The 27,169-nt window shown below is 42.2% G+C and overlaps 1 protein-coding gene across 6 annotated transcripts in view; it reads left to right on the top strand.

Annotated features, from left to right (window-relative positions):
* Positions 1–19,945, top strand: part of ROR1 (receptor tyrosine kinase like orphan receptor 1) — a 171,127-nt gene extending 151,182 nt beyond the window's left edge. For 5 of the 6 annotated variants that reach the window (XM_054073429.1, XM_054073433.1, XM_054073430.1 and 2 more), the window contains 5 exons: positions 5,900–6,027; positions 7,189–7,506; positions 8,378–8,623; positions 12,884–13,095; positions 16,967–19,945. In XM_054073429.1, the coding sequence (XP_053929404.1) occupies positions 5,900–6,027; positions 7,189–7,506; positions 8,378–8,623; positions 12,884–13,095; positions 16,967–18,391 (2,329 nt within the window). In that variant the 3' untranslated portion in view covers positions 18,392–19,945. The remainder of the gene's footprint in view (positions 1–5,899; positions 6,028–7,188; positions 7,507–8,377; positions 8,624–12,883; positions 13,096–16,966) is intronic. The other variant, XM_054073434.1, reaches the window with a different exon arrangement.
* Positions 19,946–27,169: the final 7,224 nt, after the last annotated feature.

Genomic DNA, 27,169 nt, shown 5'->3' with positions numbered 1-27,169 from the left:
GACCTGTTGTTATTTAGGTTTGGACAATTTCTGGTAATTTAGAAAAAGACTGGCAAAGACAAATCAGGACATTGGGAAGTAGACTTTAATGGAGAATTTTGCAGAAATGGTTTTTATTTACAAACCAGACTGCAGAGCCGCATTTGGATGAAGTTGATGCTGTGCAACCCCTCCAGGTTTAGCGTGAGCCAATAAGAAACAAATTGCAAACTGATTGTTATTGCTTTTCTATTGCTGTGAGCTGCTTTGCCTGGTTTGCACAGGGATGCCTAAAAAGCTGCCGCTGTTTCAAGTCAGAGGCAATTAGAAATTTGCCATGGTTTCAGGCTGCAACAGAAAGGCACTGTGCTGGGAGGCAAATCAACCTTTCAATTCCCTGGAGCCATCACACCATGAGCAGAATAGATAAAGAGATCTGTCCTGATATGGCCCATGTAACTATTTCCTCTGTGATCCCAGTGCAAAGTCAGAGATTTTGGTCCTCCATTCCTTTCGTTCCACATTTTTATGCATTATGTGTCTCCCATAACAAACAACACTCTGAGGAGCTTCTATTAACTAATCGCTGTCTCGGTTGTGCCTGCTGCACTCAGTCCTCCTGCCTGTTGCTAATCCTGTTTTTGCCTGGAAAAGGGCCAAGGAGCTTGTGGCATGCAAGGAGCAGTGGACATCAGTAACGAAGTAATCTGTATGGAGAGCAACACCTCTGTCGCAGGTATGAAGCACCCCTGTGTTTCGACACTGCAATAACGCGACAGTGCTGGCCAGCCCCAGTGATGGATGGCATTCCAGTTTCAAACTACTCTGCCTTTTTTGAATGTGCTTTATCATTCACCTTAAGACTTTTGCATGTGGAGCCATAAACACTCTTTTGCTTTCATGTCTATGTCTTCGATATGCCAAAGTCAGATGGGGTGAAAGAGAATATCCCAGACAGAAGAGGAAGATCTCTCTGTGAAGTTAGGTAACACCAAGCAAGCCATTGGGAGGGTCTGAGTGAGAAGCAAAGAAAAGGAGGAGAAGCATGAACTTGCACCAGACATCCACTGGTTTAGGATTGGCTTGTTATTTTGTTACCATTTCAGTGTGTGAGAAGCTACTGGTGACCCAGGGTTGACAGATGCAAATATTGCTAACACAAAAGAAAATAGAAAAGGGGAAAATGAACCCAAGCAATGACGGTGAATTCTTTGTCATTTTTTTTGCAAATTTTTTTGTGTGCTGTGACTTGATCTCCCCTTCTGGCTCTGTCTAGGTGACCCTTGTTGAAACATCTGCCCTCTTAAACTATATGTGAATTACAGGGTCATTTTACTCATACAGGCCCTTAGTCTTATTCGGATGTACCAGAGAGATATGAAGTACCTTATTATGGTGCTGATCTTTCTATGCAGCCTCCTTCTATAATCCATAGAAAGAAAGATGCTGGTCAAGTTGGGCTGCATGGAGATCCAGAGTATCCCACATTGATGCAGGCTCTAGGTTAGGCCAGATTATGTTACTGAATTGGTATGGATGCCACTCAAAGCTCTTACTCAGACTTCAGTAAACTTAGTGTGATCAGATGCTCAAAGACACCTGAATATAGTCTACTTTTAATCCATAGTACTGTTATTACGTGAAGCTGGAAATATTGTCACAGAGAGGGAACTGCAATGGGATCTAAAAGTATCGGGAAAGCTCCAAGATAAACATCTATGCTAGAAATATTTAAAGACCCAAACAGTAACAGAATGGAAACCAAATCTGAAAAGAAATATTCTTAAAACGCTACAGTGCCATATCATCTGTCTGTCATTAAAATCCAGTGCTTTCCATTTTCCTGTGTAGTCTTCACTGACTGTGTAGTCACCGGTGTTTTGCGGGGTGCACGCAGAAGAAGCAGGAGTAAGGCATGCGGCAGCACCCAGACACTGAGATCTGGCGCTGGGAGGGTGGCTGAGCTGTTGTGCGATTTTCATTGAAGTTGTTCCTGCAAGCTGGCTTCTGTGGTTTTCACCTGCTGACTGCTTGCCTCTTTAGTTCAGTGCAGAATTTCTACAAGTGATTAAATTCATTCCCAATCAACAATGCCTAGGGCTTAGATTGACTTCCATTTCATCAGGATTTAAGCTGCTGGTAAATTTTAACACATTCATTGTTGAATCAGGACTGATTTACCTCCTGTTGAAGCTGAAGGGACCCATCCTTTTGCTGTGAATAGAATCACATCAGGACCATAAAGCAGATACACATTTGAGCAGTGATGCTGTGATTCATTTACAAAAAGTATGTGAGGTATGCAAAATGAACTATGTAAAAGGAATCGGTGATCTCAGCCTTGATCCCAAGAAACTGATACCTGCATTTTAAAGCCAGCCACCGAAGCGGCTGCCAGTTGGCAGCAGGAGGTGGGGAATGTGTTTAAGCTGTGTAGGAGCTCTGCATGCTATTGTGCGCTCTGTGTCAGGCTGTGGCTCCAGTTTTGGATGAAATGTCTGGTGAACAGAGGATGTTCACACTTGGCAGCAATCTATTCAGTGGGACATGGTCTTAGATGGAGAGCTGGTGGCTGCCCTTCAAAAATGCTGCAGTCGGGGAAGCAGCAGCTCAGGGAGTGTCTGGCAGAGCTGCAGCTGCATTGGAGGCAGTGTTGTCTCCATGGCTGCCCTGAATATTGCTGGGTACATCTTCAGTTGCCCATTGAGGAATGAAGGAATGCCCAAGGAGGACCTAGATACTAGATGTAAGTATTTTCATCCTTAGCCTTCTCATCGAAAAGAGTTGCAGGAGTGAGGAAGGGAGAGAGGCATCATGAAGAGGTGCAAGACAAGAGGGGATTTCATGTGACCCTGAATAGCTGAAGGATGATACAGAAATGGGGCCAGCGAGTGAGATGTGGCCACTTGTCCATTGACAAGCATGTGCTAATAATGGTGTGTTACCAGCCTGTGATCAGGACTCCTGTTGTGGGAGCTGCTATTTTGAGCTCCTGATAGCTGGTAGGAGCAATAGATAAACCTCACAGCCCAGTACTTCCCTTCTTTATCACCACGTCCTAGCAGAGCAGCTCTGGGAACAGAGACCAGGGGACTGTATCCTCTCATGTCTCAGGGGTCCTTCTGTCATACTCTGATGCTCCTAGAATCATAGAATCTTCAGTTGGAAAAGATCTTTAAGATCATCAAGTCCAACTGTACCTGTCCACTACTAAACCATATCTTTGAGCATCACCTGTCTCCTCCTCCTGCCCCATTATGGAGCCGATTTCCAAAACAATTTAAAGCAGCCCTGCTCCATTTGTGCTACTAATCTCATGGTTTACCTCTGTGAATTCGAGGCTGGCATGCAACCCTGGGGCAGAGGTGGTGGGATCCAGGCTCTCCTCTCTACTATAATCTTCACCTTCTGAGATTATCTCCAAAACCCTTCTCGTCTGGGCATTTCCATCCAAGTAAACTGGTGTCCCTGCTGACTCACAGTTCTTGCTGTGCACAGTTATTGCAGAATCTTCTTTTGTTCAAAGGTGAGCGTAAGAGTGAGGTGTGTTTGCTTTGTTCATATGGTAACTGCATTCCTCCTGGTTTTGTCCTGTCTATCTAGTTGTGTGCTTAAACTGCAATACTTGATGGCCTTCATAAGCCACTGCTGTTAGGTGCAGTCCCTGAATTAAATTCCATAATAAATAATCAATGAATAATAAATTATATCCCATTGGGGAATTTATCAGTTGGAAGATTGACCTCCAGTGCATGCAGTAGCTATTGTGGTTTTTTGTCTCAGGTGTCAGCTGTTTTGTCTTCTCATCAAGAACCAACAGAATAAAAATGCTTTCACCAGAGCTGACTCCATGCAGAAACACATGGAAGTGGTTGTATGTCTCCATTTACATCTGACGGTATCTGTTTTGGCTGGGCACTACCCATTATCTCAGACATCTCACCCTACCATTGCTCTAGTTAATGAAGAGTTTAATTGGTAGTTTAAAGGTTGTGCTTTTGCAATTCAGTTTTCAGAACATCTTGGGACCATTATCCAATGAAGCCTGGACCCTTTCCCCTCGATTTCTTAATTGATGTGAGATGTCTGTGGAAAGAGGTCTCCATCTCTGCCATCCCTCTTTCCCACTCCCCGTCTTCACAGTCATAAATTACAGCAGTTAATTCATGGTGTCTGGCTTCTCCCTGTAAACGCTGTGTGACTCCTGGGACAGTGCTGGGGAGTTGGCAGCTGAGGAGTGCCGGGAGACGTTTGGGGTGTCGTGGAAGGCGATCCTAGCACTTCTTCCCGCTAATCCCATTAGCTCGCCCTGGTGGCTGTGACAGAGGCTGGGGAGCCCGGCTGGAGGCTGGCTGCTTGCTCTAAGCCATGCACACAATGAAAGGGTGACTTCAAAGAGGCTAAATGTAATTTGCATTTCCAAGCTCTCACAGCCAAGGTCTTCAGGAGGGGATGAAAGTGTCTTTTGTTAAACTTAATGGCAGAGTTGATTTAAAAAGCTCTGATTTTTCCCTATTAATGGCACAGTCTGATTCCACTGTTAGGCTTTCAGCATCTGGGGGAGGATGAATTCTGCAAGGGAAAAAAAAAAAAGGCACACAAAGAAGGTAACCTGTTGCCTACCTAGCTGTGATCGTACTTACGATATTCCGCTATCATTTTTCCTATTTTGAGAGCCGTGTAGTAGCTGTCTGGGGTGGGTGTTGGCATAACTAACAAAGAAATGATTAGCAAATTTTCATTAGGCATGTGGATTTGCCAGGGCCTCCGCAAAGCCTCCGTTCCTGCCTTTTCTGAAAATGGCTCCCAAATATCTCAACTGGATCCTTGTAGCAAGAAAGTCACTGGAAAAGTCCCAACTTTTTATGCAGTTGGGAGCATGTTTCAGGGATCACGTATGCAAACCCCTCCTCAAAACATTCATAACACGATTTGTTGTGTGCCAGCACTTAGCTGTTGATTATCTGTCTAAAATAAGCAGTGACTGGTCTGGTCTTCAGAGGTTTAGTAAAGTAATTTCCTTTCTTTGCTTTGTTTGAAGAATATTGGCAAATAATTTCACATCTGGATTTATGTATTAAATGTCTCCTATATTGCATAAAAAAGCACCTAATGAAAGAAATCTGTCTATTTAACTCCCGTCTTCACTTTGGTTCTGCTTTAGCAGTAAGTGTTACCACACTCACATAGGACTGAACAAACATTTCCTATTTCAAGGGTATCTGTGCTGGGAGTGGTTTGATTTTCCGTGTACACTTGAAATTCTGTCTCGGCTAGCATGATTCTTCCTGCTCTGTTTATCAATATTATGTACAAATTTGGTTCAAAAGTAGAAAACAGCATGTTAGCCACTATAAATAAACATAAATATTTTTTTCCAGGCAGTCTATGTCTTCTAATCAAGGCTGCATATATCCCCAAATACCGCCTCCTCCCTCACGCAAAAAGCATTTATTGCATACAACATTAACACATATTCTGTCTAACCTGACTATCACTACTTGTTTTTACCAGGCAGCTCAAATTTTTCTAATAAATAACTGTTCAAGACCTCGTTGAATATAAGGATGTAATTCTTATATCCACTTCGGGCTCGTTTGTGAGAAAATGCAGGCTACCTGCAGCAGTGTGTGAATCCATTAAGGTTAAAATCACCCAGGGCACAAAGCCGATGCCATGCTCCCCACACTACCTAAAGACCATATAATCCCTTATCACAGGCTCTTAATGGAGGGGAAGGCGCATGTGGGCTCCTGCACTGGGTGAGCGTCACCCAGAACGAATCGCAGAGTGCAAGACAAACACAGTAAGCCCCTCGCATCAGCCTCTAATAATACAAGTGCCAGCTCCCTGTAGTGCCATTTTGTTGCAAAATCTCATGTGAAATGTTTCATTCTTTTGTGTTTATGATTGATTTCAGTGACGAGTATGAAGAGGACGGGTTTTGCCAGCCCTACAGGGGGATTGCTTGTGCACGATTTATTGGAAATCGAACTATTTATATGGAGTCTTTGCATATGCAAGGTGAAATAGAAAATCAGATTACAGGTGGGTAAAAAATTTGCTCGTTTCTTTCCCACGAAGCTGTCTTCTCCCAAAAAGCTACAAGAGTCTTATAAACTGCAATCCTGGTTTTATTTGCTTTTTATCCTCTCTTGCTGTGAGCTTCCCACCACAAAGCTCACCCGGGACTCCTGCATTGTGCAGGGAGTCATCTGAAGAGTTATGATCTGAGCAGCCTCCATGTCCCTGCTGATCCAGCTCCCCAAAAAGAAACTAAAAAATTATTTTCCAAGCAGAATGGGCTGGGTATCTACAGCCAGGCTACCCTGTGCTGCTGTTACCCAAGTGGATTTTAAAAATTAAGGGAGACCAGATTTAGTTTATTATTATGTGATGGAGATTGTTTAGGAGTGCCATAGGTGCTGGAAGACGCTGCATAGATAATTCAGCAGGTAGTATTTCCCATATAGATTTAGATTTAGTAAAGACCGTTTTTCATTGTTTCTGTGGGATATGCTGTGCTGATGAAGGTGCTGATTTTAAGTTGGGGCCTCATAAATGTCATGATACTTCTCTGGTTTTATATATACATGAACCTAGCCCAGATCTAGCCAGTAATCACGTGGTGTATATTCAGAATTGCACTTGCTGTCAGAATATTCCAAATTTCTCTTCCCCCTAGAGTGTTCTTCCGTTTTGTGAATACTGTCAGCATTGCAAAAAAGTCATGCTTTGCTCACAGGAAAGGCTGGTGATTTCTATATGGCCAGCAGTTCATAATCTTATGCCATTTTGTTGGAAAAGTCGTTTAGAATATTCTGAAAGCTTCCACAAAGGTACTCATACTGTCATCCCACAGGGACTTTGATCTTTACCTGTTGGATAAAAGGCATCCAAGTATTACATGGCTTTGTAAACCATTATAAATTATTTGTACTAAAAAAACTATAATTAGGTTTGGGGATTTGGTAACACACTTAACATTAATCCCCTGTTGAAAACCAGGTGTATTTTCTCTGTCAGCAAAATCAGCATTGTTAATAACTTTTAATGTAATTAGTGCTCTGCATTTCTAAAAGGCCCGTTCATCACCTGAACATCTGAAAATAATAGTCGCAATGGGAAGCAAGGGTTATACTGGGAAGGCAAGAGCACAGGAGTAAAATTCCCACCGGGTTAAGTAAAATCCTTTTGTATATTTTACAGCTGCCTTCACCATGATTGGCACTTCCAGCCATTTGTCGGATAAATGCTCCCAGTTTGCTATTCCTTCACTATGTCATTATGCCTTCCCCTACTGCGATGAGACTTCATCAGCTCCCAAGCCACGAGACCTGTGCCGTGATGAATGTGAAATTCTGGAAAATGTCCTATGTCAGACAGAGTATATTTTTGCAAGATCTAATCCCATGATTCTGATGAGATTAAAGCTGCCCAACTGCGAAGATCTTCCCCAGCCAGATAGCCCTGAAGCTGTCAATTGTATCCGGATTGGGATTCCTATGGCAGATCCCATAAATAAAAGTAAGTGCTTCCATGGAAAAAATACTGCTGTGAAAAGGTTGGCTGTAAGAGCTTGTGCATCAAAGTTGGAGCTAGTGCTGGACTTTGCAGTCTCACAAACACCATGCTCTCCAATCACCCCACTCCTGCGCTTTCCCCCTGACTAGTCCAAAGTGAGCAGAAATTCAGAAATACTTTTTCATTTCGTCCTTTTGCTGCTTATGGGGTCACACTAAATGCTGTTTATTGGCTTCAGGTCTTTTCTAATTGATATGAAGCAGGAAACAAAGACAGTGTAAGCATTTGAATACTGAGGAACATTGGTAGCTTGAGCCTCCCTGGCCTTCCGCAGCAGCCCAGTGAGCTCCAGCGAGACCATGGGTGTAGTGTAGGGGTGCTTGTTAGAAGAAGCATTTGTAAGGGCCAGGTCCATGGCAGTCTCTGCCTGATACAGCCTGAGCTCACTCTTTGATCAGTCTGGGCTGTAGCCTGTTTACAATCCTTACACATCTGAACAGGCAAATATAGAACATGGCTCCCACAAATTCTCCACCTTCATATGAAAATAGTGGCTGCAATTCAGGTTCCCACTGTAGTTTTTACTTCTTTTGTGTATCTTATATTAAAAACGCTTGGCATAAGCTGTTTTCATTACAGAAGCATAAGCTTTAAATCCTCCCAGGAATGTGAATGCAAAGCAGGCCCTGCGTTACAGCCACAGCAAATTGGGAGCCCGTGCTCCCAAACAGGGTTTCCCGGCTGCAGGCCAGCAGCAGCATGCTGGGGGATGCTGGCAGTGCACGCTCTGGCCAGCTCACTGCCCCCAGGTGCTGTGGCCCTCTGCCTTGCTGCCACCAACTATTGCTTTGGATTTTTATGTTTTTTTTTTCAGATCACAAATGCTACAACAGCACAGGAGTAGATTATCGGGGGACAGTGAGCGTGACCAGGTCGGGGCGGCAATGCCAGCCGTGGAACTCACAGTACCCCCACACCCACACCTTCACGGCCATCAGGTACCCCGAGCTCAATGGGGGCCATTCCTACTGCCGCAACCCGGGGAACCAGAAAGACGCCCCGTGGTGCTTCACCTTAGATGAGAACTTTAAGTCCGAGCTTTGTGACGTCCCAGTGTGTGGTAATTACTGACCTTTTTTACAATTTTGTTTTGGAACAAAAAGGGGAACAGTTTTGTCACATCTGTACAGCTGTCCTGCAAAACAGGAGCTCGGGGGAGCTGTGTCTTTTTTGAATCCCTGAAAAGAGATCTGTAGGAAAAGCTAACTACAGTGTTTGAAGCTAAAGCCACAGCATCTCCACCGAAAGGAGAGCTTTGAGCACTTACTGCCCCTGCAGCTGGCAAAGTAGTGACATGAAAATATTTTACTTAGGGAACACCTGAGCACTCACCAGAAGGTGGTGAAGCAGCAGCACAGTGCCAGCCCAAGTGTCCCTAGTTTCCCAGGTTACTGTTATGATCAATACAACTCCTTAGACAGAATTAAATCAGATCACAGAAGTTGCACTGTTGACACTGATTCACAAAGCGGTGGTAAAACGTTCTCCATTTCACTTGGCTTATTAAAAATCATTTTAATAAATGGAAACCTAGCTTAACAGAGCTCAGGCCCTGTTTAAAAACTAGAGATGACCTTGCCAGATCCTCTTAGTTGTAGTTTAAGTTTTTGTTCACAGAACTGCCCTGGCTACATTTTAGTTTTTCAAAATGAATAAAAATGGAGATTCAGCCCTCGCTTTATTGGGCTTTTCTTTCTGGGGGAAAGAGATGGAAGACCCGAACAAATGGTTCACAATTGTTTTATCTGCATTTAGAAATAGCAATATTGATAACATGCCAAGAAAAAAATACAGCTATTTGCATGGACATGCTAGAAATGCACCCAGAAATGTTCTGGAAATTCATGGTACAAAGTTTCACACAAAGTCTTAGGTTGTGTACCAGTCGTCACAGTAACATTACCTTTCCCCTTGGAAAGGAGATACCTTTTGATGTTACTGTTCGATAGCCAAAACTAAATTAAATTATTTCTGGTTATGGTTATGAACATTCCTGCAGTGAGACATGTTCTGAGCCTGCTCCAAAGTCTTTTTCAATTAATGGAAAGATGGGAATCGATGCCAAAATGGAATCTAAATTATGTTCTTACTGAAAGAGTAGATCAGGGGAAAGGCAGACAGTCTGGGCTATATCATGCGCATCTCAAACCCTCTCTGATGTTCATATGTGCTTTTTAGAGTCCATATCTATTTTGATATTATTTTGGTGTGTTTGACTTCAGTTATTTTCTTTGCTAATTAGATGCAGTAGATGCAAGAATAGTTCAATCTATATAAACTATTCCAAAGATCTTTTTCAGCCCTTCAGTAAAAAACTGGATATAAGTAGCAGACAACAGAACTTCTCTTGGCGTACTGTCTGCTCTTGGCTCTCCACCCTGGGAGCAGCATGGCTTCAGGCAGATGCCTGGGCTTATCGGAGTGAGGAGATGTAGCTGAGCTCCAGAGGGTTTGGGCAGGCTCAGGGAGCTCAGCATGTCAACCACCAGCGATGCTGTTAAGCCTTCTGTACTCCAGTGCACTGTCGCTGTATGACCTTTCAGCCATGTGCATTTTGTGTTCCACAACTTATGGATAATTGGGTAATTAAGAGTTGATGGGGGAGCTGCTTGCCAGGCCCCCTCTAGATGGGCTCTGAGATCCCAGGACTGGCTCAATCTTTTGATCTGAAATAACTGAACACAGGATGCATTCAGACGTGTTGGAAAAGTCTCTGATTTGAACACTCTACTAGATAATAAATGAGATAGGTTGGCTGGCTAGAAGAATTCCTGACAAGGGTTTTAATTACCTCTTAGCACTGCCTTAAATGGTACTCACTGTAGAGCTGGGTTATATTCATTATTATTCTAAATACAGACAAATAGAGCTGTATCAGGTGAGTAGTAATCTAATTGTTAAGCGCTAATCTGCACACTAAAACCAAAATACCATGTGAGACTTGCATTCTACTCATTTTGCACTGGCTGAAAGAGCCATTTCAGGCACATTTTAATGAGTATTGTGCCTTCTGCCTCACCAGGACATGCCTAAATGGGAAATGGATTTAATTAGCATGGCTCCCAAGAAACCTATTAACCTAATGAGGCTTCATGGCAGGGGCTGCTACTTAATAAGAATAATAATTCCCTTTGACTGGAATAGTTCAGGTGATGAACTAGTGCCCAGGTCTCCATCTGCCTTGTGTTGATGCTTTCTTTTTCTTTCTTCAACTGTATCTTTCAGTTGTCTTACAAGCTGCAACAGATTCATTTAATAAAAATTTGTCAACCTGAATATAGGAAGATGTGAAATATGGAGCAATTTGAGCATAAGGCTTAGCAAAGACAAACAAAAGAAGGTTTTGAAGGAGAAAGGATTGCATGGCCGTGCTAGAGGGCGGCAGTTCATGAAGGAAATGTACAGTGGGTCCACACTGTAGAGCTGGACATTGGCTAAGAACAGGGCAAAAGCACACACTGCCCTTCTGCTGGGCATAGGGAGACTGTGACAAGGACAATGCTTTAGTCCTCTCTTATTTCCCAAAGGCCATAGGTATATTTGGACTCTCTCTCCTCTCAATTAAAGACCAGATGGCATGACTTAATCTAAAAAGAGTGGTCAAAAAGGAGTTGGGGGGGGGAGGGAGCAGGACAATGCAGGCCTGTAAGAGGGGTTATGCAAAGTGACATCCAGAATCATTTGAACTTTGCCTCTGTCACAATTTGAGTCAAGGCCAAGCTTCAGATCAAGTTCATGTCTAATTAAATGCATAAAAGATATCTGTGTGGGCTGCTAAGCACTTGTACAAATTCAGCCTGGAAAACACAGACAAACAAACTGAAATGACCCTGTAGAAATAATAAAACATTCCCCACTCTGCCAGAATGCGCTAAGCCTGATGCTGCTGCAGACATCTGCCATCTCCCTCGGTAACAACGAGCCTATGGCCATCGGTCCTGCAGCTCAAGGTGATCCTGAAAGTTCCTGTGGTGCTATATAGTTGGTGTGTTATTCCGTGCGTAACTATAACCTAAACTTTATGAATGCTCCTGGGAAGTACCAGAGCAAAGCAGGCTTAAGCGTCCCCATGCTGAGAGCAGTCCAGCTGGATGGTATGTCCTTGTCAACACAAGCAGGTGCTGTGTGAACGTGAGGACGTGAGCTCCTTCCCAAAGCCTCTCTCTCCCCTTCCACCGCACCTTTCCTAAGCGGAAACCAGAGCCACCTGGAGGGATGGTAATGTCTGATGTCCCAGCTATGCCTTGCTGGGCCCTGGTAGAAGAGGGTTTCTTGTTTCTAAAATTAATCACTCACTCCCTAGCTGTGAAGAGAGCTGCTTGTGGAGGAAGTAAATATTGCAGCTAGCATTCACACTATGTTAAATAAACCGGCTTCCCAACCTCTTCCGGATCCTTATTTTTTATCCATGCTCTAGATTTCCTTTCAGCTATCATTGCTGTGCCCTTTGTGCCAGCATTTGCCACCCTGCTCAGATGCCACACTATTAGCATATAGTAAGTAGAGGGGTGGGTTTTCCCTTTAGCCTGTTAATCCTATTAAGACCAAGTCCTCAGTACGTAAGATCTTTTTTTTTAAGATTATGCTACAGATTTTATCTGTGTTCAGACCTTTTGAACCCCTAACTTTCCGGGATAAAAAACCAAGACTGTTCTCTCTATTTCTTGCCATATCTGTGCATTTCCTCCCATTTTCCAAGTGTTTTTCATTTCTTCTGTTCTAAAGTCCCTAACTGTCCTGCTCCTGCACCTAAAACTAACTAGAAAATAAGTTTTCAGTTGCACATGTTGTTTGTTCCAGTGCCCTGGGTGGCCACACAAATGCTTTGGCCAATGCTTGACTGGAAATAAGTAGGGGTATGAAACTACTCTTTTTAACTGCTCCTCAGATTTTTGTTGAATTACGGAAACCGTGGCACTGAAACCTAATATACATAGTAAAATAAAGAGTCCATAATCCCACTGGACTCTTTCTTCCATAAGCTATTTTAAAAATTAACTTTTTTTGTGGACCTATATTAGACCATTGCTTCATTTCATCCTGAGCAATAGCCACCACACAGTATCCAGTTATTGCATGACCATAAGTAGGCATGAACTGACATGCTGCGGGGAAATTTTCCTGGCCGTTCTGTGTTCTTAAAGAGATGTTCCTCAGCAAAATTAATTGTTCGTTTAATATTAAGGAAATAAAACTGCATTCAAGGTGGATTGCAGTAGTATTACTTGGATGGTTTATTCTTCTTAACACTTATAGTTGACCCAGGGATGTATCTGTGGAATACTTCATTCATTGTTTTGTTTTCTTTTTCCTGGACCAGATTACAAGGATTCCAAGGAAAAGAACAAAATGGAAATCCTGTATATCCTAGTGCCAAGTGTTACTATTCCTCTGGCCATTGCTTTGCTCTTCTTCTTTATCTGCATCTGTCGCAACAATCAGAAGTCATCCTCCCCTCCCGTTCAAAGACAGCCGAAACACGTAAGAGGACAAAATGTGGAGATGTCAATGCTCAACGCCTATAAACCAAAGGTAATCCCTCACTTCTGCTTTGACATTTGCTGTCTGTAAAGGCTGGTACTTAAATGCTTTGATCAACTCAGTGCTGAAATATTAACCTGATTTCTATCTTGCAGTTTCTACCGGTGCCTTTAATTCTGATTTTGGTAAGGACTTTTCTCATCAGTTGTGTGCTAGACCAGTGCAAGAAATTCCTGTGTCCACGTATCTGGGTAAATAGGAGCTGGAGCATTTTTGCCATAAGGAAGGCAACCCATTACTGAAGCATGTCTTACTTTGCCTCATTTCAGTTGGAAAACAGTGCAGATAAAGATGTGATTCAGCATTTTCTCAGGAGAGTTTTTTCATGGGTCTACTGTAGTCATATGTCATCTTTCACTCAGCTGAAATCACTTCAGAAGGATCTATTCCTTGCTTTTTCAGGCTTACCCATTCTCTCAGTTAAAAAGAGAAATTACCCAAACAGAGCCTCAAAAATCTGCCTGCAGTTCTGGCCAGCACAGCTGATGCGTAGCGGATCTTGTTGCTGGTATTGTTTCACTTCACTGTAACCCCAAGTTCATGAAGCATTTTTTAAAATCATTTACGATTTAAGCATGATTAACCTTGAACTCCATGTTTATTGGCAGGGCAGCCAATTTGCCAGCCTGTGTGGATCACTCACTTCAGGGCTGTAACTGCCTTCTGCCACCTATGGGCAAAACAGTGCCCTGGAAAGAGCATTTCCCTTGTTTTTCACTCCCTACAAATTCTCTTCAGCAACTTGATGGAGATTGTTCTTTTGAAGTGTTTCAGATTGAAACACAATATCTACAAGTAATTGGGATAGAACTTGTGTAGGCTGTAGTATCTGAAACAGTCAGGAATGCCTTTGAGTCAGCTGTTATTTTTGTTAGAAAATGCCATAGGAAAATGATTGCAAGTTCTGATTTTATTGAGTTTCAGAAATGTGAACTCCGATCTTCAGATATTGCTCCTGTAGGTATTCTTTCAGCAGAGCTAATCACTTGGCATCAGGAAAGATTACCGTTCTATTTCAGGAGCTGCGTTCTCCATCTTTGAATAAGTTCTGGAGTAGTTTTCTTCTTAGGTTCAATAACGCAACTATGGGATGCAGCTGTTGCTTGCTCTTAAATGTCAAGTTTGTAGAATTAGGTTATGAAGAGTTAACTGTGGCAGTCTAGGGAAAATGACTTAAGTAGCTGTACCCAGGGAGTGCACTACAAGGAGCAGGGATGGATGGATGGAGCTGTGCTGTCCAGGCAGTAGTTGCTCTTTCAGGGCTGCTGCTCCATGTGTCTGTGGAGCCACAGTCTCAGTGTAGCAGGGACAGACACGGAAAGTTGTTACAGAGGAAAATTCCAGCTGACCACCAGCTAACAGGGAGTGGGAAAGTCTTTTTCAAGTCAGCAATGAAAGTAAACCCACTGTGCAGCTGTGCTGGAAAATACAGGGCTGCTTTTGCCCTTTGGTAATAAAGACTGAAGACAGCGATGTTCTTACGCAGCGTAATGCTAATACTGGGATTTAAATAGTGTTAGAGGTGCTGGGGTTGATGTCATGATGCCAGCAGGACTGGTGTGCGGGATGTCTGGTCAAAGTGCTCAGACGGAGTTTGGTCTGTTGTTACATTTTAACTCCTCAGTTCTCTACACACAGGCCCAGTGAATTTGTCTTGATTTTCCTTTGAAGTTCTTAATTTCATCTTTCATGTACAACTCAGAGTAGCTGGGTGTCAACATGTTGATAACTGCGCAAACCCCAATTAATTATGTAAATGTCAGAACTACATCTTGCATCCAACCTTTATGGAATGTTTTGTTAAATTTGGATTTGCTTCTTGGTCCCTGTTATAGTACATACCTGGGATACAATCCTGGCTAAACTGGAGATAATGGGAATATCAGCATCGTTTTAATGTCATGTTTTCCACCTTGACTGCTGAGGCACTGGTGCCCTATGCACAGGACATAGGAAAGTGACTTGCCCACAAATGTTTGCAAATAGAGACTGCACTGTTTTCTGTTTATGTTTAAATATGTATGCTGCAAATTTTTTTCCATCTTATTTATGCTAATTCTGTATTTTCCTGCTGGGAAGCCCAGCCCTGCATGTCGCAAGTGTTTTGATTGCCTTTCAAACAAAATTTTAAGAGAAAGGAAGTAGGATCCTATTTTAAAATACTTGTTGCAGTATTAATGTCAACTTTGGGTAAAAACACGCTTAGGCTTTAAGCTCCAACTGAGGTAGATGTGTGTTTGCTTGTACAAATAAAAATGTTAGTATTTCATCCAAAAGCCTGTTTCAGTTTTAAGGGACTTTAATTGCCTTCAAAAAATATAATAAACTAAACTCATCTTGTCATTCACCTAATGGAAGGAGCAGATAAAGAGATAGAGGCGGTGGGCTTCACTCTTACTGCTCTGCCTTTGTACTCGGTTTACTTTGGCATGCTGCCTCATATGTATTTTACACTTCTTTCCATTTTGTACACCGATGTATGACAAATACTTGTCAAACAAAAACTAAGCAGATTTATAACCGCTTAACTTGAAATGAGCCCTTCCTGCCAAAACTTTATGACTTCATTTTCTTTCATAGTTTTCCACTATGTTGGTTCAAACAGACGAACCCAGCCTCAGGTCAGACAGAGGTCATTTCACTTTCATTACTAAAATATAATTTACAATATGCCAGACCTAAACAAGTTTTAGCCTAAAGGATCTGTATAATATAAACCATCTGTTCCTCAACAATATAGCTAATTTCCTGCCATCACCGTACAGTCTACTGGCTGCCTGCTTAAATGGCTTATTATTATTATTATTACTATTATTATTATTAATGCAGCATTTGTCTAGAAGTCGTAAGTGGTCAATATGATTAGAATTCATTTATTCCAAACTGTCAGTTTTTAATGACTTTTTAAAATGTCAGTTTTTTTCCTGTATTGCCACTGTAAAACTGCCATTGTATTATTTCAGGAATGCAAATGCTAATGTTTACACTAATTCGCAAACATAGATCCCAAACTCATTAGCCTTGAATTACTACCTATCGTTATACTGGGGACCCTAAATGAGTGGACTTGGATTTAGGTGTTACAAGCACATGTGGAGGTTAATGTCTGCAAATAATACAAGTTCTTTATGGCCTAAGAGTCAATATACGCACCCAGAATAACAACAGTGTTCTAAAAAAGTTTGCCTTTCTTCCCTGACCACTATTTCATTTTTGTAGCCTTCTCTGTCCTGCATGTTTCAGGACTGAACATTCAGTCAAGTGTGAACAGAAATAGTCTCAACTGTTCATTGAAGAGTTGATAACAAAGTAAAGGAGGAATTGGCTACAAGAACATAGTTAAAAAAATGTTTTCTGCTAAAACATTAGGCCCAGACCCAGACAACTCTTCAGCATGTACTTAGGTAAAGTATGAGAATTGACTCGATTCCTTAGGTTAGTCGGATTCAATTTTAAGTACATAAATGCCCAAGTATATAGATGCCTTTGCTGAAATGCTGAGGGTTCCTGCATGTATTTAAATTTAATGCTACTTTTATCTGATCTTGTGTAGAGAGTAGAAAGTAATTCTGAATTCAGGTTTGAGCACGGTGCACAGAGCTGAGGCAACACTCAGGCCTGAGCTTTGCCACTGCTGGGATACTGGTGTGCCTCAGGCTGTGTCTGGCCTGCAACTGATGCCCTCACACCAGTGCCCACATCTCACAGGGCTGAGCAGGATTGTTGCCACATGGGTGTCCAGACCAGAAGTTCCTGTGTTGGTCTGCTTGACTTTCAGACACTCTGTGTAAAAAGATCTTTTACTTAAAAATATGTATTCAGTTCTGGTTTTCTGACATTTTTGTTGTCCTTTCTTTAACAGAGTAAGGCTAAAGAGTTGCCTCTGTCTGCTGTTCGTTTCATGGAAGAACTGGGTGAATGTGCTTTTGGCAAGATCTACAAGGGACATCTCTACCTTCCAGGCATGGATCATGCTCAGCTTGTGGCTATCAAGACACTGAAAGACTTTAACAACCCCCAGCAGTGGGCAGAGTTCCAGCAAGAAGCATCTCTTATGGCGGAGCTCCATCACCCTAATATTGTTTGCCTCCTAGGTGTTGTGACCCAGGAACAACCTGTCTGCATGCTTTTTGAGTACATGAACCAAGGAGACCTCCATGAGTTTCTCATCATGCGATCACCACATTCAGATGTTGGATGCAGCAGTGATGAAGATGGGACTGTAAAATCCAGCCTGGACCATGGGGATTTCCTGCATATTGCAGTCCAGATTGCAGCCGGGATGGAGTACTTATCAAGTCATTTTTTTGTCCATAAGGATCTCGCTGCTCGTAACATTTTAATTGGAGAACAACTTCATGTGAAAATTTCAGACCTTGGACTCTCAAGAGAAATCTACTCAGCAGATTATTACAGAGTTCAAAACAAGTCTCTCTTGCCAATTCGTTGGATGCCCCCAGAGGCAATTATGTATGGCAAGTTCTCTTCTGATTCAGATATTTGGTCGTTTGGAGTAGTTTTATGGGAAATATTCAGTTTTGGACTTCAACCATACTATGGATTTAGTAATCAAGAAGTCATAGAGATGATCAGGAAAAGACAACTGCTGCCATGCTCTGAAGACTGTCCTCCCAGAATGTATAGCCTGATGACAGAGTGCTGGCATGATCTGCCATCCCGGAGGCCACGATTTAAAGAAATCCATGCCAGGCTGCGCTCGTGGGAGGGTCTTTCAAGTCACACTAGTTCTACTACCCCCTCTGGTGGGAATGCCACCACCCAAACGACTTCCCTCAGCGCAAGTCCCGTTAGTAATCTCAGTAATCCGCGGTACCCTAACTACATGTTTCCAGCACAAGGTATACCACAAGGCCAAATTGCTGGGTTCATCGGACCCCCAATACCCCAAAACCAGCGATATATCCCGATCAATGGGTACCCGATTCCACCAGGATATGCTGCTTTCCCAGCTGCCCACTATCAACCGCAAGGTCCACCCAGGGTAATCCAGCACTGTCCTCCACCAAAGAGTCGTTCTCCAAGCAGTGCCAGTGGATCGACTAGCACAGGTCACGTCACTAGTTTGCCATCTTCAGGATCCAACCAGGAAGCAAATATTCCTTTGCTATCTCATATGTCAATTCCTAGTCATCCAGGGGGAATCGGAATAACAGTGTTTGGAAACAAAACACAAAAACCATACAAAATTGACTCAAAGCAGCCTTCCCTATTAGGAGACTCCAGCATCCATGGACCTAATGATTCTATGATTTCAGCTGAATTGTAAATAAGCAAGGCCTATGTAAATATAACTATTTACAATACAAACTAGAAAGTCGTAGAAAAGATTTATATTCAAATATTTTATTAAAGATTCTTCTGGTTGTTTAACAGACATTGCAGCAAGTATCTTCTGTGAAGTTTAACCGCTTAACAGGATGGGCAGACTCAACCAGACAAAGGTCATTGTGGTATGAATACTCAGCTTTGTGAATGGACGCGTTATTTCTTTAAGTGCCACCAACAATTCAAATAAGGAGAAAGGAGATTTTTTTTTTTAATAAAACATTTTATCCTTCTTTTTTTCACAGCTTTTTAAACCCCTGAAGTGATTTAAATCACAGAAACCTTTTTATACTGAAAACGTATTTTAATATTTGTCTCTTTTTTTAGGGGATGCAAATATTCAGAGATCTACTGGGTGTGCAATTACAGTTCCAATAGCTAGTTAAAATATTTGTAAATTTTGCAGTCAAGGATTATGTTTCAAATATGTGATCTGAGAGCTGGATGAATTACTTCAGGTAGGATTTTGATCTCTCATTAAGCTGGGAGTCTGAGTTCAGATTCAGACCAAAAAAAGTCATTTATATGACAGCACATAGCTTGAGTTATCAACTTGCAGTCTACAAAAATCATCTGCTATTGGCTGCTAAAGATGGCTGGAGTTCTAAGCAATTGCCTTAAAGGAAATGAAATTAAAGTGTTTTAATTTCAGAACCTGAGTCAGCGTATTCAAAGATAACATTTCATGATCTTTATAGGTAGTTAAAGCGGAAATTTTATTTCCTTTTGTTGCTATGCAACTGTTTAATGGAAAGGCTCCAAACCATGATTTTATATATGACAATCAGTTTTCCCAGGAATATTTATTGTTTCAGATCAATGTGTAACTTCAGAGACTATGGCTCCAGTAACCCTAAAAAAAGGGAAACACATTCCATCAGGCAGCAAATCCATTGGTAGCAATTTTGTCTATCAGTTTTAATAATGTGAATTAGTGTTAACTTTCAACTTAGAAATACGACATTTGTATAATTACTAAAAAATCATTCAGGTATAAGCAATCTAGATTATTCATTTGAAACCACTTTAATGAGTTACAAAAGTGCTGTGTACACTACAGTTTTTCACAGACTTTTTTGTACTGGATAGCATTTTTATTGTACACAGAACAAAGCCATTCTTTTGCTCAGTTGACAATGTTGTATAATATGACTATTTTTATCTTTTTGCACAGAAGTGTGAAAATATTTTGTACAGCAGAAGTGAAAATACATCTCTGCATTTTATGTCTTGGTCTGTTTCTTTTTATTTTTAACCTGATGTAGATGTTCTTGAAATATATTATGGTGATACTCAGCCACTACCTTATACAAATATTTTTCTTTGTTTTCACTGCATGCGTTTAATCACTGTATTACTTGATGATTGATTTATTAATTATGGGCATTTCAATTAGGCAAGCATGAAAATGTAATAACAAAGGCTATTTTATAATTAAGAATGTGCATTTTTGTATTTCACATGCCAGAGATTATATTAAACACTGATTATTTTATGCTGCTGTTTATTAAAACATTGTTTTAATGTAAACACATCAGTATTTCCTCCATCTTGATATAAGGTACTTAAAAAGTTTCACATTTAACAGAGAGCTAAAATCTGTTTGCTCAGCTCAGGTCAGCGGTCTGCTGAAATGCTCACTCGAATGAGACGTGAGAGTGTTGCAAATAATATTTGCAGACAGATTACTTAGGGGTAACATACAGAGGCTTAAATGAATACTTGACCAAGTGTTTGCAGAGCACACAAAAGAAGTGGGACGGCGTCACTCTCCTGTGAGAATGATGCAGTCTTTGCTGTGATCTCATCAGTGCAGTTTAGCTCCATACCAAGGGCTAGCACCACCCTTTCAGCCCCTCGCCTAAGTTTTATCTCCTGCATCGTATGAGCTTTCATGGTATGTTGTATCACTGCACGCCTGGAGCTGTCAGGCTTCCTCTCCATTGTACATTAGTGAAACTGTACTTGCAGATTAAGAGCAATCACTAATTATAGGGAGGACTTTTGTGACTCCTGAGATCATTTATGAATCTGAGATGTCAGCTTCCATGTGGATTAAACTTTGGTCTGGATCAGTGATGAAGATACATTGTTAGGTAAAATATAGTTTTGACTGAAGATAATAATAATATTGTATTGACTTCTGTATCTGTGTCAGGTCATCAGACTCTGAAATGCTAACAAATTACTTTTGAGCAGAGGTGTTTTACAGAAATGGATGAGATGTTTTTTTCTGAGCTATAGCTATTAACATAACCAGAGGCTGGGGAATTGCTCTTTCTCACTCACATACGCACACAGCTTTGCTGTGCTGGCTCAGCACCTTGTTCAACAGAGAGTAACTATATTGTTTTTCTTGATCCATTTTTTCTGTCATCTTCTGAATAATTTTTTCGAGTGGTCCATCAGTGCAAATAATTCTTTTGCATCTTAAGCATGAAATGCATTGAGAATGGTGAAGCCCTTCTTTTCACACATTTTTCCTTTATCCTGTACCATTAAGGGCTTGAAATTTCAACAGTGCCAGTTTGAAGATGGTCTGCCACTTCAGAAGTATCTTGTTTCAGAAGCAGAAGAAACTATATGCAAATATATCTGTGGTCCTTAGGCTATGCTGTTATGGCAAAATCTTCAGTAGAGAACATGCTGGAAATTAAGTCAATGGGGAAATAAGAATCTTTGCACCATAGATGACATGAAGAAATTTATGCAAAAATATGGCTGAAAAAGATATTGAGATATCATAATCAGAGATATCAAAGTATTTGCTCATCACTGTTAAGCAATAGCCTTCACTGAGTGAATGTGTGAAGAAAGTGGAAGTATCTTCAAGTGGCTTTCTTTTCGTCTACACAGCTCTGGAACCAGCTCAGGAGGCATCTGGGCAGGTGGTCTCTGCCCATTCAGGTGGCAAATGATCTGTGTCACATCAGGTCACATCTGAACGTATTAGGCATAATGCCATAATTACATTCCATTCTGTAAAAAAAGGCTTGAGCTACACTGGAGTCAAACCACCCTCCCATCAGTTCCATACAAGTGCATCCTGTGGGGCTGCCGTCTTATGCAGGTAAGCTTAGCTGTGAATTTGCATCCTGAGCTTTAATCACCCTGATAGGAAAGCAGTAACCTAATACTTACTGGAGCAGCAATGGGAGTCATAAAATAGTTCCTCACACAGTTTGTGGTTTTTACATTAAGAAGCTACAGTGCAAGCCCACTCACAACCCAGATTAGTTTTTTTCCCTTTATTTCAAAGTAAGCTGTGTCCTTAAATGTAAAATATTTTTAGACTCACGGATGTAAACCAGCATGGAACAATACACCTGAAAACTCTTGCAAAAACCAATTCCTGCCTTTCTCTCTCTCTCTCGGTTAAATTTGTGAACTGTGAGGCTGAAATCACAGTCTTGGCTCACAGCTGATGCATAGCGAAAAAATGCTAACGTAGGGAGGTAGGAATTCATCAGGGAGAAACTGGAGAGAAAAAAATTATTCTAAAAACTAGTTGTATAATGTGGAAAACGAATGTTGCCAGAAATTAAGAAATTGGTCCTCAGCTGGGAATCCAGACCCAGGTGAAAGGTGTTTTCATGGCAAACATTGGTGGGGAGAATTTTCCAGATTCCTAATGCTGCATGCTAGAATCATCTCTCTTTCTTCAAAGTGATGGGACAGCCAAGACTGTTGGAAATACAATAACAGATTGAGAAGCTCTAGAGGTTTGGAAAGAGAACTGAATAAACACTGTTTGTTAGCCCTTCAATCTGGAGAATCTCATTCTCTCCAGGTAAGCCTGTATTTCTGTAAAAGAGAGTAAATATTTACTCATTTAAAGACCAAACTGCAGAGACTGAAAAGGAGATTTGTATCCCTTGGTCCCACATGGAATGATTACTGTGGGTTTCTGCATTCTCTGGATTGAAAGCAGAAAGTAAAGCAGAGAACTGTTTGTGCAGAATTTGGGCTGAGAGACTCAGAAATTCCACTGTACCTTTATCCAGAGCATGAGAAACTGTCAAAAAGGAATCTGTTATTTGCTTTGCATGAATAAGGATGCAGGCTTGGAAATGCTCTATTGCATTTGCTTGTTGTTCCAATACTGTTCTGTAATGTACCAGGAGAGCTTTAAAATGTCCACCTAACTCAAAACACTCCTGACGGTAGGGCAGGTGATAGAAGAATTATCTCAAGTACAAACACATGCTGTTCCCTACAGACCCAATCCTGTGGAATGAGCACCTTCAACATCTATTGGCTCTAGTTCCTGTGTTTATCCAAAGGTATTTGGCTCATTGGCAGGATTTGCTCTTTTCATGATGTCAGAGCCTTGTCTTTGCCTCCTCACAAAATGGAGCTGTTTGACCAAAGGATACCTGCTTTTTTCTGTTTCATACCATTAGGCATAGCTTGGTCAAAGCAGGCCAAGTGCAGCTCAGACTAGAAGAGAGGAGATACGCAGCCACAACTGCTTTCAGGAGGCAGTGAGCAGTGCTGGTGGAAAAATGGTGATGGGCTAAGCCACCCTCCAGCCCCCTCTACCCTGTGTCACACTAGGTGTTGGGTACACCAAAGCTCTGAGGTATCTATGACTTTATCGTCACCCTCCCCATGCAAGTATAAGATACCAATAACTGGTTATAAATTACGTATATTAATTAGAAATTTGTGAACTTGATGTAGCTGCAGATAGGGAGAGAGAGTAATCTCTCTCCTCTTACCAAAGACAGTCATCTCGCAGGAAGCCCAGCTCTGCAAAAAAATAAATTCTTCTCATTGTTCCTTATGGCTGAGTATTAATGAAGTTGATGAAACTTTGAACCTTTAATCTGTACCTATGACAAACTGGGTTTTGCAGCACAAGTTCACAATGGGTTCTGATGCATTCTCAGAGCATGTTACAAGGCAGGTTCCTGAGGCAGCAGGGAGATAAATGTTAACACATTTGTTTAAAAGAACAACTTTGTTTAAAACCTGTTCCAAAGTACTGCAACAGCCAAAAAACGGGTCAGGGTTTTTTTATTTGCCAGAAAAAAATTGCAGCATCTTTACTGTATGTTATGATATCTTAACCTGTATTTCTTTAGAATATGAATTCATCATTCTGTGGTCAGGGAATGGAATGAGCAGCCATGCTAAGCTGAATTTCACCAGCTCTGGTTCTGCTGGAGAACCTCAGTGGAAAAACAAGGCAGCTAGGCTTCTGCTTGGGTGAAGTGATGGGGAGCAAATGTCTTTCAGAGAGGAAGCAGTAGCTGTGTTTTGAAGGAGCACCTCCTCTGAGTCCATAAAACCTGTGGACTGATTCGTAAACTCCCCTCCCCAGCTATCACAATGTATTCATGGTACGTAACCTTGCACCTTTGTCCGAGATATTTCTTTTGCTTAAGGCAGAGCCAGCACATTTATCTCAGTGAAAAGACAGCCAAATGATTCTCTGACTTGCAGAGTATGGCTAAGCCAAGGAGATCTGAGGGTGCTGGGACCATCTTAAAGCGTGTAGTCACCAAAACCACATCCTTTGAGCTCTATGAAAGCGTGCTTTCTTTTGGCTGCGTCTTCAGTAGCAATGTTTTTTTTGTGGCCTCAAGTCTGCTCTCTCCGTGGGCCCAAAAGCCTCTCAATGATGCAATGTCCATGGAATCTGAGAAGCAATTTTTATCTTGCTGTGGGTTGTCTTTTATAGGAAGAGAGAATATTGCCCCCAAGTCAGTCACTCTCTATCCCATCATATTTCTTCCTGTTTGATCTCTCAAAGATTAAAGTTCAGTATATTTCAGGACAGTAATATTGCTGAGGTAATATAAAATTATTAAAAGCAGAGAGAGAGGACAATATTGTGACTACACATCAAAAGCTCTTTAAGACAAAGGAGGGAAAGTTTACTTGAAACTGGAATTATTAGAAGCATCTGTGGTGTCCTTTATTTTCCATTTAACACTGCAACACATTTTGCAATGGTGTCTGTTACAAACTGGCAACCTGGTAATGCCTTAATTTTATGATTTTACCCAAACCTCCATGGTTTATCTGAGGAGCATCTATTCGATTCATGAGAAGCATGAGTTTTTAAACCATGACTACTGCTTGGAGTACGATGTGCGTGTTTGTTTATATATGTGGGTACGTGTAACTATACACGCTCAAATGCTTTCAGTAGGTATTTCCATAGTTTACAAAAAATCCAATAATGTTTTGACACAGTAACTAACAGGAACTACTGTACCATTTATTTCCAGTCGCTCTCATAGTAAACACAAACGAGCTTATTTGGGTTGATGCAGACGTGCTGCCTTTGTTTATGGTGGGGTCTGCAGCTGATGGGTGGCTACAGAAGAGGCAGTGCCAGGTTGCTTGGATTCGGATGCTCACTCTCAATGCGGCTGCACGATGATTTAGCCATGAGCCAGATGAGAAGCCAGGTGGCCAGAGCCACAGGGAGAATGAGCAAGACACCTCACCCTTGGAAAAGATACCCTTTTAATATGAGCCCACCTGCCTTCACACATCTTCCTACGTTTTGAAGCCAAAAGATGCAGAAAAGGACAAGTGACTTCCTAATACCAGACATCACATTTAGTCCTTCTTCCACCAAGCCTAAAGTGCTGCTTGAGGCAGAATATCTCATTTAGAGCAAGGCTGTACAGAGATGGTTAGTGGATCCCACGCATCCCAAGGGATGCTTTATTCAGCTCTCTGACGAGGTGTGAGTAACCTTGCACCAAGCACTAATGGCCTTTGTGCATCTTCTTCCTCTCTACACAGAATGGAGAGGCCAAACTGTACTTCCTGAGGGTACAGGCATGCATGGGGATTGGCACTGTGGAACTGCAGAGGTGGACAACCCCGGGGCTCACCTTGTGCCTCAGGGGTGGAGAGGGGTGGATGGAGAGATGAGGGCTAAGGTAGGAACCAGGAAAGCACAGAGGCAGTGAGGGAGGTGGAATGATGGGGGAAATGGGTGGAGAATGCAGGGGATTGAAAGCCATAGCATGGTGGATGTGAGAGGGATGGGAGCTGAAGGTTGGGGAATCTCTCCACCCAGGGAGGAGAGCTAGGACTCCACATTCCGGAGAGAGGGACCCCATTGGGCCTGGTCACAGGGCACGTGACCCTTCTCAGCAGTGTCCCAGGGACGCTCAGGTTAGCTGAGGGATGCTGCCCTGCAAGCAGCCTGCTGCAGAAGCATCAACTCATTTGCCCAACACAGCTCTTATACAAGACTTCTCTTCCACAGTGCCAGCCCCCAAGCCCTTTCCCAAGCTCCATCACCAGATTCTGAGAGGTTGGTGCAGTCCTTCCCAGCCACAGTCTGAGTTTTCCCTCATTCTGGTTAAATTCACCTTTCCATATCCACCTTTCAAGCAAATTAAACAAAAACATGGTCTGCGAAGGCTGCAGCTTGTTTTCTTTAAAGACTGCTGGCTCTCTTTTTGCATTAGTATTACCCAAAAGCATTGTGCTGAGCCAATGTTGTTCAAACAGACTTCACGGCATGCGGTTCCTCTCCAGTAGGCCTGGCTTATTCCCAGGTTTCATTGTGACTGAAGGAAAGGTGACTGCCATTTGAAGGCATCTGCACCGCGGCTTATCACTGGTCCTGGTTAGTCTCACCTTGCTTGCACGCAGCTATGAGCTGGGAATTTGGCTTGGCTCAGGAGCCACCCTAGGTACCATATTTGTTGTTCTGTTGCTGTTACAATTCATAGTGTATTTTTATATCTCTGAAGCACCGAACAACTTGAATGTTTTAGAGATTTTTATTTCTTTTTTTAAAAAAGGCAAATTAGTTCTTACCATCAGCCCAGAGGCTTTGGTTAAAGCCCTACTATGTAGCCCACGCTGAATTCTAGGTTCCTGCTGGTATGACCAAAAGTTTGCATGTCAGTTTTCTATTCCACTTCATCCACTCCTGCCATATGGTGGCTTATCTGACTCTGCACATTTTCATTCTAAACATGCTGTGTCCAGAATAGAAACCTTCCTTTGCTAACAGAATCTACCAGGACTGCCAGGGTCTGGGCACTGGCTCATGATGGTTTGCTATGATTCCTCCCCCATCACGTCATGACTCATTCGGACTTCTGTGGAAGCAGTGTCAGAGGGCAACTGCTGGGTTGTGTGGATGTGACTCCTGTTCACTGCGAATAAGCTTCTCCGTACATTTGGGCAGCTACTTTGCTGGATGGCCACGGTTGCCTTAAAAAAAACCCCATCTTTGCCGGTGCAGTAACAATACTGCTAGACCATGAGAAGATGGAAAATGAACTATTAGGTTTTTAACAGAACTCCATACAGTGATGCTTTGTCTTCTGGACAAAGAGGGGGAAACAGAAATGTAAGGTTCCCAGTAAGAATCCAGCACCAGCTGTGGACACTCATATTCATGGAGATCTGTACAGAGTTCACTAGTAAGCAGGAGCAATGCGAATGCTCTTCCTCCTCTGGAAGGTCATTGCCTCTTCTCCCTTAGCAGTCTGAGAGCTGCTTGCAGACCCTGATAATTCCAGTAACTCCTGTTAAAAGCTCAGGCTGTGCAGAGGGCTGCAGATCCCAGTGGGAACAGCAAAAACCCTGTGACCGAGCTGCCATGCTGAGGGTGGGTTGGATGCCGAGTATGTAAAACTGCCATTAGTCCTAGCCGTAAAGGGGTGTGCGTGTCTTGTGTGCTAGCATTTCAGAGAGGTCAAATCCAGGCAAACTAACTTAGAAGCATTGG

Source organism: Cuculus canorus, chromosome 8, assembly GCF_017976375.1.
Source record: "Cuculus canorus isolate bCucCan1 chromosome 8, bCucCan1.pri, whole genome shotgun sequence".
Lineage (NCBI taxonomy): Eukaryota > Metazoa > Chordata > Aves > Cuculiformes > Cuculidae > Cuculus > Cuculus canorus.
The sequence above is the reverse complement of the archived record's forward strand: the minus strand, read 5'-3'. Positions and strand labels throughout refer to the sequence as shown.